The sequence below is a fragment of the Belonocnema kinseyi genome, chromosome 3 (genome assembly GCF_010883055.1).
Source record: "Belonocnema kinseyi isolate 2016_QV_RU_SX_M_011 chromosome 3, B_treatae_v1, whole genome shotgun sequence".
NCBI classification, from domain to species: Eukaryota; Metazoa; Arthropoda; class Insecta; order Hymenoptera; family Cynipidae; genus Belonocnema; species Belonocnema kinseyi.
Window position 1 is genome coordinate 134,622,150 of NC_046659.1, and position 19,202 is coordinate 134,641,351.

Genomic DNA, 19,202 nt, shown 5'->3' on the forward strand with positions numbered 1-19,202 from the left:
TTGGAAAAATTCTTTATTAAATAAATGATATTTTCAACAAATATAAATGCTGAAAGTTTGAGATTATTATTGTTAAACATTCTTTATCGAAATTTAACTAAAATTTAAGATCATTTTTGCAAAAATTATTGTATGAATAAAATTGTTGATAATAAGTTAAAAAATCTGAAAAAAACGCGACTTTATAACTTTATTCTAAGAGAAAATGACTTAAAACAATTATAATCTATGCAACATATTCAAGGCCATTAATATATTTGGTATCCAAATTTTTTACTTAGGGGGTTTTCTGGCACCACATACATCATATTTTTTCCAACAAAATATTAATTTAATTTTTATATTTATTTAAACAAATATAGGGGCGATATGGATTTAAATTTTTAAAAATTCCAGTGCATTTTTGAATATTCTATATGCAGCTTCTATCCTTTTGCAAGCACTTTTCGTAAAAGACGTGAGATCCTCTCAAACGACTTGAGACTTTTAGAGAGAAAACTTAAGCTAGACTAGTGGATTGACCGACTCTGTGGATATGGGTCGGTTACACGTTTAAACGCCAAAAGTGGAAAAAGGTGGAAAAATGTAGGTCAGGACGAACCAATGATGCGGAAATTACATCTCGAATTGCAAACCTACCATTTCCTTCTTTCCTTATATGTATGTATTCTGAAAACGTGTTAAACACATACACGAGTAGGACATGTCAAAGGCATTCATCTGGGGATGAACTCCATCCTTTTAGAAGAATTTGTACCGAATTTTTGTTCACGCTTCTTATCGAGACCTTTTATCAATCCTTCCTTAAGATTTCTATCAAAATGTTCTGAATAGAAACCCCAAAGTGACGACTTAGAACTCAAAATAATTCAGGAATATAAGGAAATTGTAATTTGTGTTTAGTGAAAGATTTCTGTAAAAAAATTGCAGATGAGTTAAATGAAGCAATAATTTTAATAAAAAATTGAATTATATCAAATAAAAATATAGAATAATTTTTAATGTGAAATATTCGAGAAGTTTTGAATCAGGAAACCCGAGTGCTAATTTTGAAAGATTGCTAATATTGAAAGATTTATATTAAAAAACTTCCTATTTGCAGAGAAATTGTAGACAAATGGGATAAAATAATTATTTTTTCATCAAAGTTAAACTATTTTGTATCATTACTCAAAAAGAAACACGAGCGCTACGCTGGTCATTACCGTTATTTCTTAAGAATTTTGTAAATAAAATTATAAAATAGATCTTAATACACAATAATTGCGAAGTTCTAAATCAAGAAACCCAAGTACTAATTGCAAATGAAAGGAAACTCTGGCCCTGTAGAAAATAAATAAAATATATAAGGAAATTTCAACTTGTAATTAGTAAATGGTTCCTGTCAAAAGCCTTCGTATTGGCAGAGATATTGTAGATAAATGGAATGAAATAATAGTTTTTTTTTAAGTCAAATAATTTTTTATTATTACTAGAATAATTAAAACACGGGTGCTAAAAGCAAAATAATTATTTACCTCTTACTTGGTTTTAACTCAATATGTGAAATTCATCCTGATACCAAATAATCAAGAAGTTTTTAATTGGAAACCCGAGTGCCAATTGAAAACAATAGAAAACTCTAGGACTATACAAATTTGAATTCGTTTTTAGAAAAATATTTCTGTGAATAAGACTTTTCATTTCCAGAGAAATTTTAGATAAATCAAATTAAATGTTTATTTTATAATTATTAGAAAAGAAACAAGAACACAAAGCGAGTTATTGTTAATTATTTCTTTCTGTTAAAAGACTTCCTGTTGGCAGCGAAATTGTAGATAAATGAAACGAGATAATTTTTTAAAAGTGAATTTAAACTATTTTTGATTATTGCTAGAATCGAAACACAGGTGCCACACGATTCATTATTTTTTTTTTTGAAATCCCTAAATTTAAATACGAAATTAATGTTAATCAAAAATTAGCAAGGGGTCTTGAATCAGGAAACCCAAGTGCCAATTGACAACTAAGGAAAACACTACGACTATAAATAAATTTTTAAACATCTTTGAACTTCGGTTGATTTAAAGGCTTCTGTTCAAAAGCACTTGATTGGCAGATAAATTGATCAATGAAAACAAAATAATTTCGCTATGAAGTAGGTTAGAAAGCTATTTTGTAAATAAATTCAAAATATTTTTTATTATTGATTAAATAGCAACAATTGCACTAAGAGTGTCATTATTATTGATTTCTTAAATGATTTTTATATTGACATATATAATGCATCCTAAAACAAAATAAATAAGAAGATCTGAATGGGAAACCCGAGTGCTAATTAAATACGAAAAGAAACTCTGGGACTATAAAGACTTGAAATCGTTTCTAGAGAAATATTCTTGTGAAACAGACTTTGCATTCGCTAAAAAATAATAATTTAATATTTATACTTCGTGTGAAACTGGAAAAAACCAGCGTACTTAAAATTGAGGTAGTTTGCGAATTGTATTATTTTAAACATAAATCAATGGATATAAATCTATTAATTTTTCTTTTAAATTACCAATATTTTCCAACAAATAATTAAAATCTAAATTATTATTATTTTGTTTTGGGTTGAATAAACAATTTTCAAAGAAAACATAATTATAATATAAATCTATTATAAAATTACAAACCTTTTTTGAACTAAAAGCATTAAGAAATAATTTCAGGGTTTAACGTAACCGTACTCTTTAATTGTTAAGAAATTATGGACCTTTAAAAGCTGAGGATTTCTTTAGGTCTCAATTTCCAGAAAAGAATGCTTAATTAACAAAATAGTATAAGCTAAAAAAATTAAATCCTTGAAATCTAATAATTTTCGCTTGAATTTTGTATTAAAAACTTCGGTTAAAAATGTTCATTTCTGTTGTAAAAAAAAATAAAAAAACATTAAATTTATATAAATTTGAAGTCTTGTTCGAAAATTATAATTTTTGTTTGAAAATTTAAAGAAAATACTGATTAAAGTTCAAAAGGGCTGACAATAAATATTGTTTTTCAATAATCTTATAAACAACTTAAAATTATTAAACTTAACTATGCAAGTGAATTCGAACAAGCAAGAAAGGTCCTCAAGTCGCATAAGGTTTTCAATTATTATTTTTTTTTTGTAAAAAAGGTATTATTTTTAAATTTAATTTTTTTTAAATTTTAATTTAAGATACACAAGGACTATAAAAAATAAAAAAGCAGTCCAGATTTCATAAATTTTTAATAGGCTTATTAAATATTAAAATTAAAAAAATCGTAATGAACAAAAATGTTTAATTAAATTTGCCAATCATTATATAATTGTTACATGATAAAATTGTTATATAATTCACAGCTTTTGATTTAAAAAACTTTTATCTGAATTATTGTGGCTACAGAAACGAAAAGTTTTACAAATAAAAGTTTTCAATACCCTGGTCAATAAAATCAAGTGAGTATTTAAAGGTGATAGAGGCAAACAATATTTAAAGGAAATTGTGCAATTCTATATAAATTTTGTACATTCATGACTTTCATACTTTTTATATAATACCAATTATTTATTTAAAATAAAAGTTTATTATGTCTTTATGTTTCAATATTTCCTGACTATTTTAACTGAAAATATGAAATCTTTTGTCAGCTGTCAGAATAAACTTTATACTGGAGTTCTTTTATCTATTTTGAGAAATAAGTATAAATTGAAAAGCTCCAGGGAAGAAAATAAATGACCTCGAAAGAAATACGATAAACGATATTGGATTGACAAAACTCTATTTTACTTTGTTTCACCAACCGCAGCTCTTACCAATCTATCAAGTTCTAATCCACTTTTAGAGCAAAAATTGATAAATTCTGGTTGACCTCTTTTAGATATTGCATGAAAATATTTTATATTTGATAAATATTATTAAAAAGATAGTTACATTTTTTAACAGATGAATTAATTTGATAGAAACTAAAAAATTTTGTTGCTAAATACATGATTTTTTTACTAAAAATGATAAATTTAAAGAAAAAATGAAATACAGTGAAACCCTCCAATAGCCCTCCCTTCTATAGTCCTTCTGAGAATTGACTCCGCGCCGCAGGTAGGTATAACAGGACCTGCACGTAGGACGCGAGTTCTGTGGTTGTCACTCAGGTAAGCACTCAAGTTAGATTTTCAAATGAAACATATAAATTTAAACAAAAAATGGTAAACAAACAGTTAAATTTTTAACCAAAACTTTTAGATAACCAGCTGAGTAAATAATGATGTTAACAATAAAAATATAAATCATTAAAAAAATGTTGAATTTAACCAATAAGTGCAAATTTTCAACAAAAGACATCAATATTCAACAATATAGATACATTTTCCAAATAATGAATTTTTCACCAAAAAAGAAATAAATTCAACGAAATAAACAAGTTTTCAAGAAGTTAGTAACATTTTTAATCAGAAGGATTTTTTTCCTACCAATAAAGACGAACAAATTTATTAATTTTTAACGAAACTGTTAAATTTGTAAGCTAATACTCAAATTTCCAGTTACAGAAATTTGTTTTTTATCCTAACAGAATGAATTCTGATAAAAAAATGTAATAGTTATTATTTTACTAAAAATTATTTTAATGCAAAATCAAAAAAGGGAAATATAAACAATTAAAAATAATTTTCAAAAAAATACAAAGATGGATTATGACCACGGAATTTAATTTTCATTTAAAAAACTGTTAAATTTTACTAATAATCAGGAATGTTTAACAAAAGACATTAATTTTCAAAGTGAAGTCACATATTGAAAAAGATTTATATCCCACAAAAAAACAAATTTTCAACAAAATACAAAACATTTCAGTAAGATTTTTCATTTTCAATCAGAAAGATCAATTTCCCACCAATGAAGATGAATTTTGAACCAAATACATTCATTCTCTTATAAAACTAATAAATTTTTAACAAAATATGAAATTGTTTTATTTTATTTTGAAAGATTTAAATGAATAAGAAGGATTTTCTGAAAACCACTTTAATTTTGAAAAAGATTGATTTTTTACCCTAAAAAGATCATTTAACAACAAAAATTACAATACAAAATATTTCAACAAACAATTACTTTTATTAAAAATAAAGAAAGGTTTAATTTAACTAATAAAGACGAATTTTTAACAAAATAAAAATATGGATAACTATATAGTTACGTGTTTAACCAAAAGGATTACTTTTCCACGTAAAAAGATACATTTTTAAGAAAAAATTAAATTTTCAACTAAATAGTTAAATTTTTTAACAATTAGTTAAATTATTTGTTAGAATAATTATTTTTTACCCTAAACAGATTAATTTCTGACAGAAAATGTAATATTTGATATTTAAACCGAAATTCTTCAATTGAAAATTAAAAAAGTTGAATTTAACTAATAAAGAGGAATTTTACACGAAATACGTAACTTGTTAAGAAGATAGTCACATCTTCCATTAAAAAAGAAAAATCTTCAACAAGTTACCCAAATTTCCAATAAAATTTTTTATTTTCATTAAAAAGCTTAAATTTTCTATCAATAAAGATGAATTTTCAATCAAGGATATAAATTATCTACCAAAAAAGAAATAGTTCTATTTTAATTAAAAAATGTATATAATTGAGGCAACAAAATTTCTACAAAATATTTTAATTTTTCACCAGATAATATGAATTTTCAACAAATATTTTATGTTTCAACCCAATAATTAAAGTTTTTTTAAATAGTTAAATTTTTACCTGAAAATAAAAAAATTTATAAAATGTAATAGTTGATATTTCAACTAAAAATATTTTTATTTGAAACAAAAATAGTGTAATTTAAACAATAAAGTTGAATATTTAAAAATCTTTTTAAAAAAATCAATGTGGAAACGAATTTTCTGCAGGAAAGTTAAATCGCCAACAAAAAATGTGGCTTTTAACTAAATATTTTATTATTCAACCAAGTTGCTGAATTTTTATTGACAAAATTCTATTTATATTCTAAAAAGATGAATTTCCGACAGAAAATATAATAATTGATATTCAAACTAATAAACTACAATAAAAAACATTTGGATTTAACCGATAAAGACTAATTTTCAGGAAAATGGTTGAATTCTCAACCAAAATTATTAATTTTTTGCAAAAAAACCTGATTTTTTATAAAAAAATAACGCACTTTTTCTTTCTGAAAATGATAAATTTTAATCAAGAAACAAAATTTTTGTATTTTCATTTGAAAAAATCGATAAGAAACAATGTTTTAACAAAAAAGTTGAATTTTAACCGGAAAATATTAATTTCCAGAAATAAATTTAAATTTCAACGAAATAGTTATATTTTTACCCGAATAGTTATATGTTAAGTTACGAAAATTATTTTTAACCTAAAAGATGAATTAACAACAATTAAAAAGTAATGGTGAATAATTGAATAAGAAAAATACTTTAATTACAAATTGAAAATAATACATTTATAGCAAATTTTCAATCATAGAGTTTTAATTACAAAAAAATGAAACACGAATTTTCACCAAACGGTTGGATGTTAAACAAAAAAGGATGACTTTTTTAACAATGGTTCAATTTTCAACAAAATATTATGTATAAGAAATGGTGCTGACCATCTCTCCCTCTCAGATAATATAGAAATATTCTTTGCCCCCCCCCCCTGACCCCAACAAAATTTTTAAGAATTTGCGCGCACCAATTTTGCGACTAGTTTAGTAATCAAATGACAAATAAATTAATTAATTAATTTTCGGATTATTTAACTTTCTTATCTAATTAAACTAATCAAACTCGATATTATTTTTGTTGCAGATATTCTTGATTCACTATGCAAGGACTTTCTTATGTTTAATGTATCGGCTATTCTTTATCTTATGAACTATGAGCAATATGGAAGGAGTACAGCCAGCGCTCAATACTTTCTACAATTGGCTGGATACTTAGGAATACCTGTGATAGCTTGGAATGCTGATAATTCTGGTCTTGAGAGGGTAAGTCATTTATTAAATTTTTCTAAGGGAAAAACATCTGTTATTTCTCAGGAAGATATTTCTGTTCCTGGTAGGACAAAATATTTGTTGAAATTAAACAAAAGCTAAATTAAAATCCCAGTAAATAAATAACATAATATTCTTCGCAAACTGAATTTAAAAACAAAAAAGTCGAGAAAGAAACAAAAGTGAGTTTTGTAATATTGAAATTCCATAAATCTGAAAACTGATTTTTATTTCGATTGCTAATTTGCTGTTGTATTCCTGAAAAAGATATTCATTTTCCATGTTTTAAAACACAATTTTTAAAGTACAAAAAAATTATTTAAACTTTCAAAGGATAATGTGATGTGGTTATTAAAAAACTGAAGTAGAAAACACAAAAGGTGAAAATAAAGCAGAAGTAAGTTCTAAAAAATAAGAGTTTTCAAAATCCGAAAAATTATTTTTCTTTCGTTCGAAAATTTGTTGTATTTGCAAGCAATACATTTTGGTTTTACGAAACACAATTCATTTTTTAATGTAACTGAAAAGTGTCTAGGCCTTTCAATGAAAAGTATGGTCTAATATTGAAAACCAAAGTTAAAATTATTTAAAAAGGCAGAGTGAATAAAAGTAAGTTTTGAAAAATTAGAATTTTCAAAATAACAAAACGGATTATTATCCTGCTTGCTAATTAGAAGTAGCATTATTGATGAAGAGATTTATGTTCCTGGTAAAACAAGTTATTTTTCAAATTCTGTGTGTTATTTAATACAATTTATGAAATAGTAAATTAAAACAATTTTTTTAAAGAGGAAATTTATCTTGTACATGGGATTAACTACTTTTTAAAGTGAAACACAAATGACTTTGCTTTCAGTAGATAAAAGAATGCTTTATTTTTTAAACTATTATAAAAAACAGAAAAATGGAAAAACAAAAATGAGTTTCGAGACATTGCTTTCTTTAAATGCGAAAAATATTTCTGCAATTCCCGAATTTTTGCTTAATTTCGTCCCCAAATTAACAAGCCCCAAACCCACAAACCCCAACCAACAAGCCCCAAATTAACAAGCCACAAACCCACAAGCTTCATATCAACAAACCCATAAACCCCAACAAACAAGCCTTAAATTAACAAGCCACAAACCCACAATCTTCATATTGACAAACCCACAAACCAAAAATCAAAAAACTCCAAACCCACAAGCCCCAAATCGATAAGCTCCAAATCCACAAACTCCTAATACGTAAGCTCTATATCCATTAACCTACACTCACCAAACCCACAGACACCAAATATATAAACGCCAAAGCAACGAACCCCAAACTAACAAACCCCAAATGCACAAACGCCAAACCCACAAGCCCCTAACCAACAAGCTCCATATCCACAAACGTAAAAACTCCAAACCAACAATCCCAACCTCACAAACACCAAACCAACAAACGGCAAACCAACAAACCCCAAACCAATCCCAAATAATACCAATTCTTTAATTGTTATAAGATGTGAGGTATTTGGGTTTGTGGAATTGAGGTTGGTGGCTTTGAGGTTTGTGGGTTCGGGGTTTGTAGATATGGAGCTTGTGCATTTGAAGTTTGTGGGTTTGGAGCCTGTTGGTTTGGAGTTTGTGGTCTTTTTGATATGAAGCTTGCGAGTTTGGGGCTTGTTGGTTTGAGTTTTGTGGGTTTGAATCTTGTTAGTTTGTGTGTTTGAGGCTTGCTAATTCGGGTTATGCAGTTTTGTGGACGAAATTTATGCAGAAATTCCAGGTCTTTAACCTTTATTTGTAAAAAGTTATGATTTAACGGAATTCATTAAACAATTGAAGAATGTTGAAAGTAATATATTTTATTAAAGATATTTCGCAATTATTGAAACAAATTTTTTAAAGCAGTCATTATTGTGTGAAATGGATAACGTATTTGATGAATGCTAAGAGTTATATTTTGTGTGACAGACAATTCACAATTATTTGAACAATTTTTCATCATTCACTGCCGCCTCTCAATAAGAAACGTGGAGAAAATTCTAGATTCTTTGTCTTTTATGTATTATGTAAATTATTGTTCAATACTATCTTATCTCAGAACTTATAACCATTAAAAAATTATACTTCTTTAATTTTTTTTTAGTTAGGTTATTGATGGATATTTCTTCAGATCCGTTTTATTGATAAAACAAAACACTGTTTAATAAGCGAAATATATAGTGCAGCAGACTTATAAACGTTAGAATTTTCTCGGTCTTTTCTATGAAAAGAAGCAAGTATTATTAATCGTTCAAATCTTCGAAAAATGTCTATGACCAAAAATATCACCCTTGACATTCGTTATGGCCAAAATCAGTTTTTAAATTATTGATGAATCGGTGAATTGAGATGACGGATGCAACCACTCGACAAGCGTTTGAAACCGCGTAGAAGTATTGTCCAGCCGGGAAAATCTATCGATAAAAAAAATGTGGTAAAAACGTAAAAAAAAAACATACACACGTATTCAGCTTGACTTGGGCGACAAATTTTACTAATGAAACTTTTTGTTTCGATAATTATTACTGAAGATAAACAATATGAACTTAGAAAATTTTCTGACCAAAAATCGATGTTTTGTAAAACACAACTCGCGATTATTCGGCCCTTTGTAGATAAGAATGCTTAAAATTTGTTGTTTAATAACAAATTGATACAAAACGAAAACCACGTTTTTCCAACTTCGACCAGTGGGACAGCCATCGAAATAATGTTATTTGAAGTCACTTGTCGTGAGAAAGTTGTTAACATTACTTTTAAAAATTTTTTTCTGAAAATTAATCGAATTTGAAGTCTCTGTTAATGTCAAAATTTGAGGAATTATAAAAATAAATAAAGAAACATTGTTATGACAATAAATCGAAATGTAAATTCTATTTTAAAGCCATGTGACAAAGTGGGTCACGTGACCAGTTCCTACCTTACCCTCACTTTCCTCATTTCCCAACTTATTTTCAAAAGTGTTATTTTCCGAGAGATATAGTTTATTTTAAATGTTATCTATTTAAAAGATGTTTTCTCTTTTTAGTATCTAATCCAACCTTTGGTCTCCTTTATTTTTTTATTAATAAATTTTCCACTTAAAGTATGGAAAAACTTAAAATTTCTATGCTTCAATAACTGATCAAGAAAACTGTATATTGTCTTAAATGCATGTTCAGGGACTTATAGAATACGAATAATTTGTTGATAATTTCATTCACTTGTTATAAAAAAATTTTATGAACAAATTAACAAATAGTCTTATTATCGGTCAACATTTTTTTTTCTTAAAGTCATATATACAACAGTCTAAAACATTTCCAGTTCCAGAAAAAAAATTTCTATGCGAAAGTTCCAAAATGTTTAATTTGTTTATAAAAATTTAAATTGTTATGTTATATCAAATATTAATAAATATTTATTATTGTAAGAAATACTGGAAGTCGTTCTGGCTATTAAAAAAAAATTATAATACCAAAAAATCTCCAATTTTAATATCTTAGCAAAGAATTGTTTATAACAATGTTTATTATAAACTTTTCAATTATTTTTGTAATTAAATATCATACCTACATCAATTGGAGGCACTTTTAGCAAACAAAAATTTTACTTTAACGACTATAAGACTATATGTTAATTTGTTCATAAAATTTGTTTATATCAAATGAATGGAATAATAAACAAATTATTTGCATTCTATAAATGCCTAAACATTTATTTAAGACAGCATAACGTTTACCTAATCAGTTATTAAAGCAAAAACTTTTTATGTACAAAATTTCAATTTTTCCATACTTTTAGTGACAAAATGATTAATAAAGAAATTGAGAAGATAATCGAGGTTTTCGTGGACAAATTAAATCGAAGCCCAAACTGTTTGAACGATTTTTTAAAATTGAAGCTTATGAAATTTTGTGGGAATTCATGCAATTTAGGCGAAAGTATTTAGAATTAGTAGGGCAAATTGTCTTGAATGATGTGAAATTTAATAAGAAAATTACTCTGAGACCGTTTTTTGTTGGAAAAACAATATTTTTTTTTATGAAATCGATTATAATTTTTAAGGAAAGTCTCTCTGTTGTCATATACAATTATATTTTGGAGAGAGATGAATGAACTGAGACTTTTTTTATAGATTGTTCACAATTTTGACTGATTTTTATAAATAATTATAAAAATAATAAACATTTCCTGCCGGATAATAGAGCATTAAAACAGGAAGACTATCTTTCAAAATTATAGTCGATTTCATAAAAAACAATATGGTGTTTTCATTAAAAAACGGCTGCAGCGTAATTTGTTTATAACATTTGTTTAGAAATTATAAGCCCTATTGGTTATACACATTTAATTGATTGTGTTAAAGAAACTAAATTTCTCTACGAAAACAAGGCAAAATTATGCATTTTTTTATTACAATTTTAAATGAAAATTACTAACTGTTTAGAATAAAAAAATAAATAAAATAACCATTGCTACTAGGAAGACATTAGGAATTTTTTCTCTGAAGAAACGATATTGCTTTGAAAATAACAAATTATATATTAACTTTTATTAATTAAACGAAAAACTTGTTTTTGTCTACAAGTTATTGAAATTTAGTTGCGAATTAAGTGTAAATTCCATGCGTTGAAAATTCCTTGTTTCTTGTTTAAAATTATTTTTTTGAATGAAAAATCTAATAATTTTATTTTTGGTTAAAAATTCATCCTTTTCTGTAGAAAATTTGGTTTACAATTCATCTTTTTCCTAAAACAATCGACTTTTTTCTTTAAGACTTAATTATCTTGTTGAAAAAATTTGAATATATAGGTATAAAGTGAATCTTTTTGAAAATTCATTATTTTCGTACAGCATTTTACTATTTTGTTAAAAAAATCATCTTTTTGTATTAGGAAAGTCTTTTTTCGCTGAGTATTAGTTTTTTTAACTGAAAAATTTCTATTTAATTTTTGGTTTTAAGTTCCACTTCGTATTCAAAAATTAAACTTTTTCGCAAAAAATGTATCTTTCTTAGTTAAAAAAGATATTTCTTGTTAGAAATACTTAATTGCTACATTAAAAGTTAACTGTTCATCAACTGGGCTAAGAAATAAACCATTTTGTTAAAAATTCTTCTTTTCTCTTCAATTCAACTGGTTGATAATCCGCTTTCTTTTAAATTACTATTTTCCACCAAAAATATGTTATACTATATAGTATATGCATACTATTGCGCAATATCTTCGACTGAGTACTCACGCACTGCGGCGTGAACTAAAAAATGAAGAAGTTTATTTCCTAAGAAATAAACAGTTATTGTCTTTTTAATCAAGATTCTCCCTTCGATCTCTCTAATATATTAATGGGAAAAGAGTCCACTAGCGATCTGAAGGCCTGTGGTTAGATTCCAAGTGGATCGACGAAACTAAATCTTTTAAAGAACAAATTTTATTTTCATATTCAAAAAAATTTATCTTCCATCTTATTGGAAAATTCTCTCAAGTATTTTCTGTTATTGGAAGATTTAACTTGATCGATAGGTTGATTTCTATTTTCAACGTGGTTGAAGAAAGTATCAACACTGATTGCTGGTAACTATCACTGTCGATAATACAGATTCCTTTCAATTACTCGTATATTGAATGTAACACCTGGGCTGACATAGCGTGTATTTCTGAAAAAAAGGTTTTCTTTCAATCTCTCTAATAGCTTAATGGCACATATCCGGCAATTGGAAGTTCTGTGATTCGATTCCCCGTGGAGCGTCGAGAGAAGACCTTTTTTCAGAAACAAATTCAATTTTCAAGTTTAATTAATTACAGCTGACAGCATTTTAATATTTCTGTTAAAGAGGGCCTCGCAGAGTAGTTTGCAGCTGCAGTTGGCACCGTCCCTCGAGCATCAGACTGCTGCAATGCTGAGTATTTTGGAACGGTACAAGTGGCATCAATTCAGCATTGTGACCTCGCAAATTGCTGGCCATGACGATTTTATTCAAGCCGTCAGAGAGAGAATTTCCGATATGCAAGACACCTTCAAGTTTACCCTCTTGAATGCCGTCCAGGTGGCGAAACCTCATGATCTTCTGGAATTGGTGAACAGTGAATCAAGGGTGATGCTTCTCTATTCGACAAGAGAAGAAGCATCGTACATACTCAAAGCAGCTCGCGACTTAAAAATTACTGGCGAAAATTACGTCTGGGTTGTCACTCAAAGCGTCATGGAGAACCTTCAAACACCTAACCAGTTTCCTGTTGGAATGCTCGGTCAGTATTGTTTTTTTATTATTTATTTCTGATTGCATGAACATGGTTTCTAGCATTCTGGAAATCTTTGAAAACCTGGAAAAGTCCGGGAATTTCTTTTCACTTCGAAAAACTTGGAAAAGTCCTTTCAGTTTGGTCATCGTCCTGGAATTTGTATTCCCTTAAAGAAAAAAATAGATTCATAAAGTTGTTCTCAGCTGAATCAAAAAAAGTCTGCCGAACCGTTTATTGGCGGATTCATCTATATAATAATTTATAATTTCGCTGTTTTTAAAATTTGATTTCTAATTTTCTTGTTTGAAAGTGTGAAAATAAAAAATTGAAATTTTGAACAGTATATTGTTCATTTTATCGCGGTAGGAAATCACGCAGCTAAATTGGAAAATATTTCACAGTTTCTGCTTTACTCCAGATTTTTTAAACTATAACGAGAATTTCATGCCATTTTTTTTACTTATACTTTTATGCTGTTAATATATTGAAAGTTTAATCAGCTTTTCTGGAACAGAATGGGTTTAAATTTGACTGATTTATCCTGCAATTATTTGCAGTGAGCTATCATGGATTTTCTATCAAAGATTTATACTTTTAGATAAAAACTAATTGTTTTGTTCATTACAAAATTAACTTTTTAAATTAAATTGTCAGTATTCCACTTTTGTGTAGAAACTCATATCTCAAATTAAAAATTCAGATACGTGTGTAAAAGTTTAACTACCGTTTTTTAATTTGTGTTTTAATGTTTATATTTTTGTTTAAAAATATAACTATTTTTTGACATTTCTTCTTTTTTAATTTATAAATAATATTCAACTACTTTGTTAAAAACTTTTCGTTTTAATTCAACTGGTGAATAATTAATTTTTTTTCATTATTTAAAAGTTAGTACCGAAATAACTGTGGGCATCCACCTGAATATACTTCTACTCGCAACTTGCCTCCTCTATAAATAGCTTTTATGTCTTGAATAAAATTTATTAGAGATGGTACAAATTTCTGTTTGTTATTCATTCTCTCTGAGCTAATTAAAAGTAGATTGCTTGAGCTCAGAATTAGGATTATTATTATTTTCATTTGAATTTTTTTTTTATTTAACAAAATTTTTTAGTGGTACTCTGAGCCCAAGTTAGAAGAAAATTTTCACTTTATTTTAAATAGCATTATTAATGGATTATTTTACTTTGTGAGAATTTCTAAAATAATTTTGATAAAATATTTCAGTGTCTCGGAAGTATATTTCTGTCGACAATTTTTCAACTTTTTCAGTTTTAACTACCGTCGTTAATAATTTATTTAGCTTTTCTGCATAACCTTTAGTAATGTAATTTAATAAAATAACCCAGTAACAGCGAAAATTGCAATAGAATATATTTTCATTGAAACATGTCTTGCGTGACCCCTAAATATATTTTCAAATTAAAAAAAAAAAAATTTTTTTAATATATTCAAGGCTCCTAAAAATCGGGGTTTCTTTTATTAAAATATTTTAAATTTCCAACAATTTTAGGTTAGGTTTGTAGTATTTCTAGTAAAATATTATAATATTTCAAAGAAGAATTATTAATTTTTATTAATTTTGGATTCTGTTTATAGTATTTGTAGTTTGTAGTAGTTATTTGTTCAAAAATAATTATATTTGCAAAAATAACCTTTACAATTTTTTAACAATTTTATTATGGTTTTGGTAGTTTTAGTACAATTTCGTCAGATTTGAAAGAAAATATACAATTTTTTAACAATTTTTTGTCACATTATCCTTATAAATGATAAAAAACATTAACTATTTAAAACACTTAATTTTTTATTTTATTATATTCCATATTTTATTATTATTATCATTATTTTAACAAAATTTCCAATTTTTTAAACAATTTTAGATCACACGGTAATGTTTTTCGTTGGAAATTGGTATTCTTAATTTTTTAAAATACATTTCAAAGAAGTTTCAAAACTTTTTAACAATTTGAGGTAACGTTTGTAGTGTCTTAAGTAAAACATTATCAGAATTTAAAAAATATTAGGAACTTGTGTAAAATTTTGGGTTAAGTTAGCTTTTTCCACCAAAAATTGGTATCGATTCCATGGAACATCTTCAATTTTGGAATAAGTTGAAGTTTTTTTAAATTGTTTAATTTAAAATCTGTTCTTTTATATGAAAATAATTGAATTACAAAAAAAGATTTACAATTATAAATATTCTTTTTCATATTATATATATTGTAAATTAAAAATAAATCTATATCAAATAAAATTAAATATTTGGAATAATTTTATGATAAAAATGGATATTTTATATACAAAATAATTATATTTTAAGACATTTTTAAGAGTTTCAAGAAATTTGTTTAGGAATTTTAATTTAAAGTTACAATACAAATTTTTATCAATTATGAAAAATCGTTCTCTGGTTTTCTGTTTAATTATCCTATATTCTTATTGAAATTTTTTTGCAATAATATTAAAGTTTTATTTTAATTCCGCACTTATATAATAATAATCTCGCCTATTTTTTAAGGTATTAAAATGACCGTTTGTTTTGTGTTTTTACTGTGGTGATTTATCGGTCGGAAACGTTGAAGAGATAAGAGCAATGATCGGTTTCCGGTTTCCCTTAATTTCAGCTTCAGTAAATAATTCGAACTGTCGTGTCTCAGGAATTATTTAAATCACGCAAGTCACGAAGTACTTATCTTGAACTGATTTCTTCCTTCTTTTAAGATTACGTCTTCTCAGACTTTAAGAGGTTCAGAGAACTTTCCACTTCAAGAAAAGTGTCATTGGAAAATACTTTTTTAAATCGAAAACTTATTTCTCCTTTATGAAAAATTCAGTATTGAAAAATAATCGTATAATTAGTACAGTGAAATACACATTTAGTGTCGGTTTTGGCTCTGGTAGTGACCATAAATGATTTTGTGTCACGCCTGAGTAAACACAACACGTCTCCAGCTTCGCCTTTCATTCAACAACGCGGTGTTGCGTTAATTCTCGGAAACACTAAATATAGAATCACTTAATCGAGATTTAACTGTTACAAGTCAAGTAATGAAAACTCTCGAGAAAGTTGCATTTGTTTATTTACACTGTGTGACAAAACATTTTTTGTCATTGATTTTTCGGACCAAAAAGAATTCACAATTGTCTTTAAAGGCTTCTAGTTTTGTATAACATGAATTATATAGATCATTAATGACTAATTATTTCAATGAATGTCTCAAATGGATGCTTCCTCGTAGAAAAAAAGTGATTTATTAACGAAGTTAATTGAAATGTATAATATAAATATTACAAATACTATTTTTGAAATAACCACACAAGTTTCCAAAGAAAGTAATAAACCGCAGTTGTTCATTAAAAAATTATCTAAAAATTTGTTATGAATTATTTCTTAATACAATATTATGCGTACTTCTGTTAAATCGTAAAAAATAACCTTGAAAATAATTAAATTGTTTTTGGAGAATCGTCACAAATTGCAATAAAATGTTACCTAACATAATTTGTTTTTTGACATAATACAGTTAAACTTCATGTCGAAAACCTCGCATTTTGAAAAAATGTATTCTGTTAAACTAAATGAGCTTTAACAAAAGAGAATTCACAATCGTTAAATTACAGTTGTCTGTGCTTGAACTGTAATTTTTAAAGGTCGGTGTATAGTCAGAAAGCATTTTTTTCTGCTAAAAAATGGCAGAATTTAATTGTCTCTAACTGCGCATTTTATTGTCAAAGCTAATTTTGTAACAAAAGAATTTTTTTAACGTTAACAAAGCACTAACATATTTTAATATTTATACACTGGTATTTATATACGAATACTAATTTCATAAAGTTTATAATTATTTTGAATCTGAATTTTCAACATTTTTTAAATCTCTGGGTTTAATATTCGGTAATTTTAAATTTCTGTATTGTACTAGTTTTGTTAATTTTTCTTTTCGGAATATTTTAATTTCGTTAACAAGTGATTGCAGCAGGTTAATAAAAATTTTTAACTTTAAACGCTGAAAATTGTTTATTTTAGTAATTATATTTTTGGTATTTCTTAACATTTGGGTTTTTTTAAATTATTTTTTTTTATTTTCTAGAAAAGAGCACCGCGTGAAATTTCTAACATTTCCACTATCTGCAACTCATTAGCATTTTCGCGCTTACTGCGCTGACAGTTTAATATAGTACTTGACAATATTGCTTGCAGAGGTCGTTCAGCAACGCCCAAACGTAATTCAGTGAATATGGTGATTTTCGACAATTCTAGAGAGAGAAGTTTTTCCACGTCTTTCCGCAATTTAAAATTGAAAAATTTCATATTTTTTTCATTTGGAAAAGAACCGTTGTTAGAAAATTAAACGCATATATTTGGAAATACTAAATAATAACTTTACATGCTTTAATTTTTTAAAATTTCTACATTAATTTTAAAAATCGGAATTTCCCGTTTTTCTTAAGAACGAAGCAGGATATAAATAACAAAAAAGAAAAATTGTCCTTTAAAAAAATTATTTAAAAAATACATCTTTACTATTTTTTATTAAACTCGCTTTCCATAAAAGAATTTATTTTTGCATTTTAGAAGATAGGAATTATTTTTTCACGGTTTCATACCTCCATTTATTACACCAGTCATTCAAGGTAAGAAATGAATAAAATTTTGGTGCTTGTAGATTCAAAATAATTTTATTGCAACCAAACTGTGTTCATAAGTAAATAGTTTTAAAAATCAGTGTTTTTTCAAGTGATTGAAAAAAGTTAATTCAATTAATAATTGTTTCCTTAACGCAAAAATTAGCCCTTCACATTATTTACAAATTTTGATTCCATATTTTCGGCCACTTCAAGCATAGAACAAGTTTCAAATTATAAAGTGAAACATTTTTATTTATTAGTATAACACATATCATAAATACTAGCTTTAATTTTTCCCTCAGTTCTGCCCTCTCCTTCTCTCCTTTCGGACTCCAATTCCAAAGATACGAAAAGAACGGAAATCGAGAACTCCAAAGAAATGAACGGACACATGTCTTCTACGCGCACGCGCGAGTAGAGTTCACGGCTATCGCACGCGCCTGAATCTAAATTAAGGTGAGGCTCGAGGGGTAAAATTTCGCTCGCTCCTTTAAAGTCGGGAATCTCGTTTCCGTGGAGTTCTCGTGTTTTTGGATCTCGTATCTTTGGAGTCCAAATTTAATCTGCATTTAACCTTTACATCCTTCTCCATATAAATATTTCTTTCACTTCAATTCTTTGTCCCTATACTCTTTTCTGTTTTTTCCTCTCCATACTTACTTACTTTCATTATTCCTCTTGAGGGTATTATTTAAAATTATTAAAGTATTTTCTTAACATATCTGTTATTATTTTCAAACAGCTTAGCAATTAGAGTCATGTAATTATTATTTCAATTTTACCATGTAGTTGGCTAAGCAATTTATTATAGTTTTTAACTACCGTCTTTTAAAAATATGCCCGAAAACTTTGTTTCTTTGTTCTAGAAATTAGAACTTATCCTTGGCTTTTTAGTTAAAAATCTATCATAAATAAATATGAAATATAATAACTTTACAAGTATTATAACGTTTTTAGTAAGTAAGTTATTCTAACACTTTTTCTAATTCTTAAAAAATATTAATTCCAAGCAAAAGGCTACACAGAATGGAGATGAAAATAAATAATGGAATATATGACGCTGAAAAATATTTGCGATTCACAAGTTTCTTAAATTTCAAAATTCAGACTATTTCGGTTTTAAATTTTAAACAATTTCAGTCTAATACTCGCGACAATCCAGAAGCTGCAGGGTTTTCCAAGACTAGCATAAATTCTTTAAGATAATTTAAGCTTAAAAATAGATTCTGCCTGTTTTTTTTATTATACGAGGGTGGATTGATAAGTTTCCGGCCTGACCAAGAAAAACAACGTTTTTAAGAATTTTTTTTTTATTTCTCAACATAATCTCCTCCAAGGCTGA

The 19,202-nt window shown here is 26.7% G+C and overlaps 1 protein-coding gene across 1 annotated transcript in view; it reads left to right on the forward strand.

Moving 5' to 3' along the window:
• Nucleotides 1-19,202, forward strand: part of LOC117169191 (glutamate receptor ionotropic, NMDA 2B) — a 241,455-nt gene that overhangs the window by 15,401 nt on the left and 206,852 nt on the right. Inside the window, exons 2-3 of the mRNA XM_033355418.1 lie at nt 6,809-6,987; nt 12,820-13,234. Coding sequence (XP_033211309.1) covers nt 6,809-6,987; nt 12,820-13,234 — 594 coding nt within the window. The remainder of the gene's footprint in view (nt 1-6,808; nt 6,988-12,819; nt 13,235-19,202) is intronic.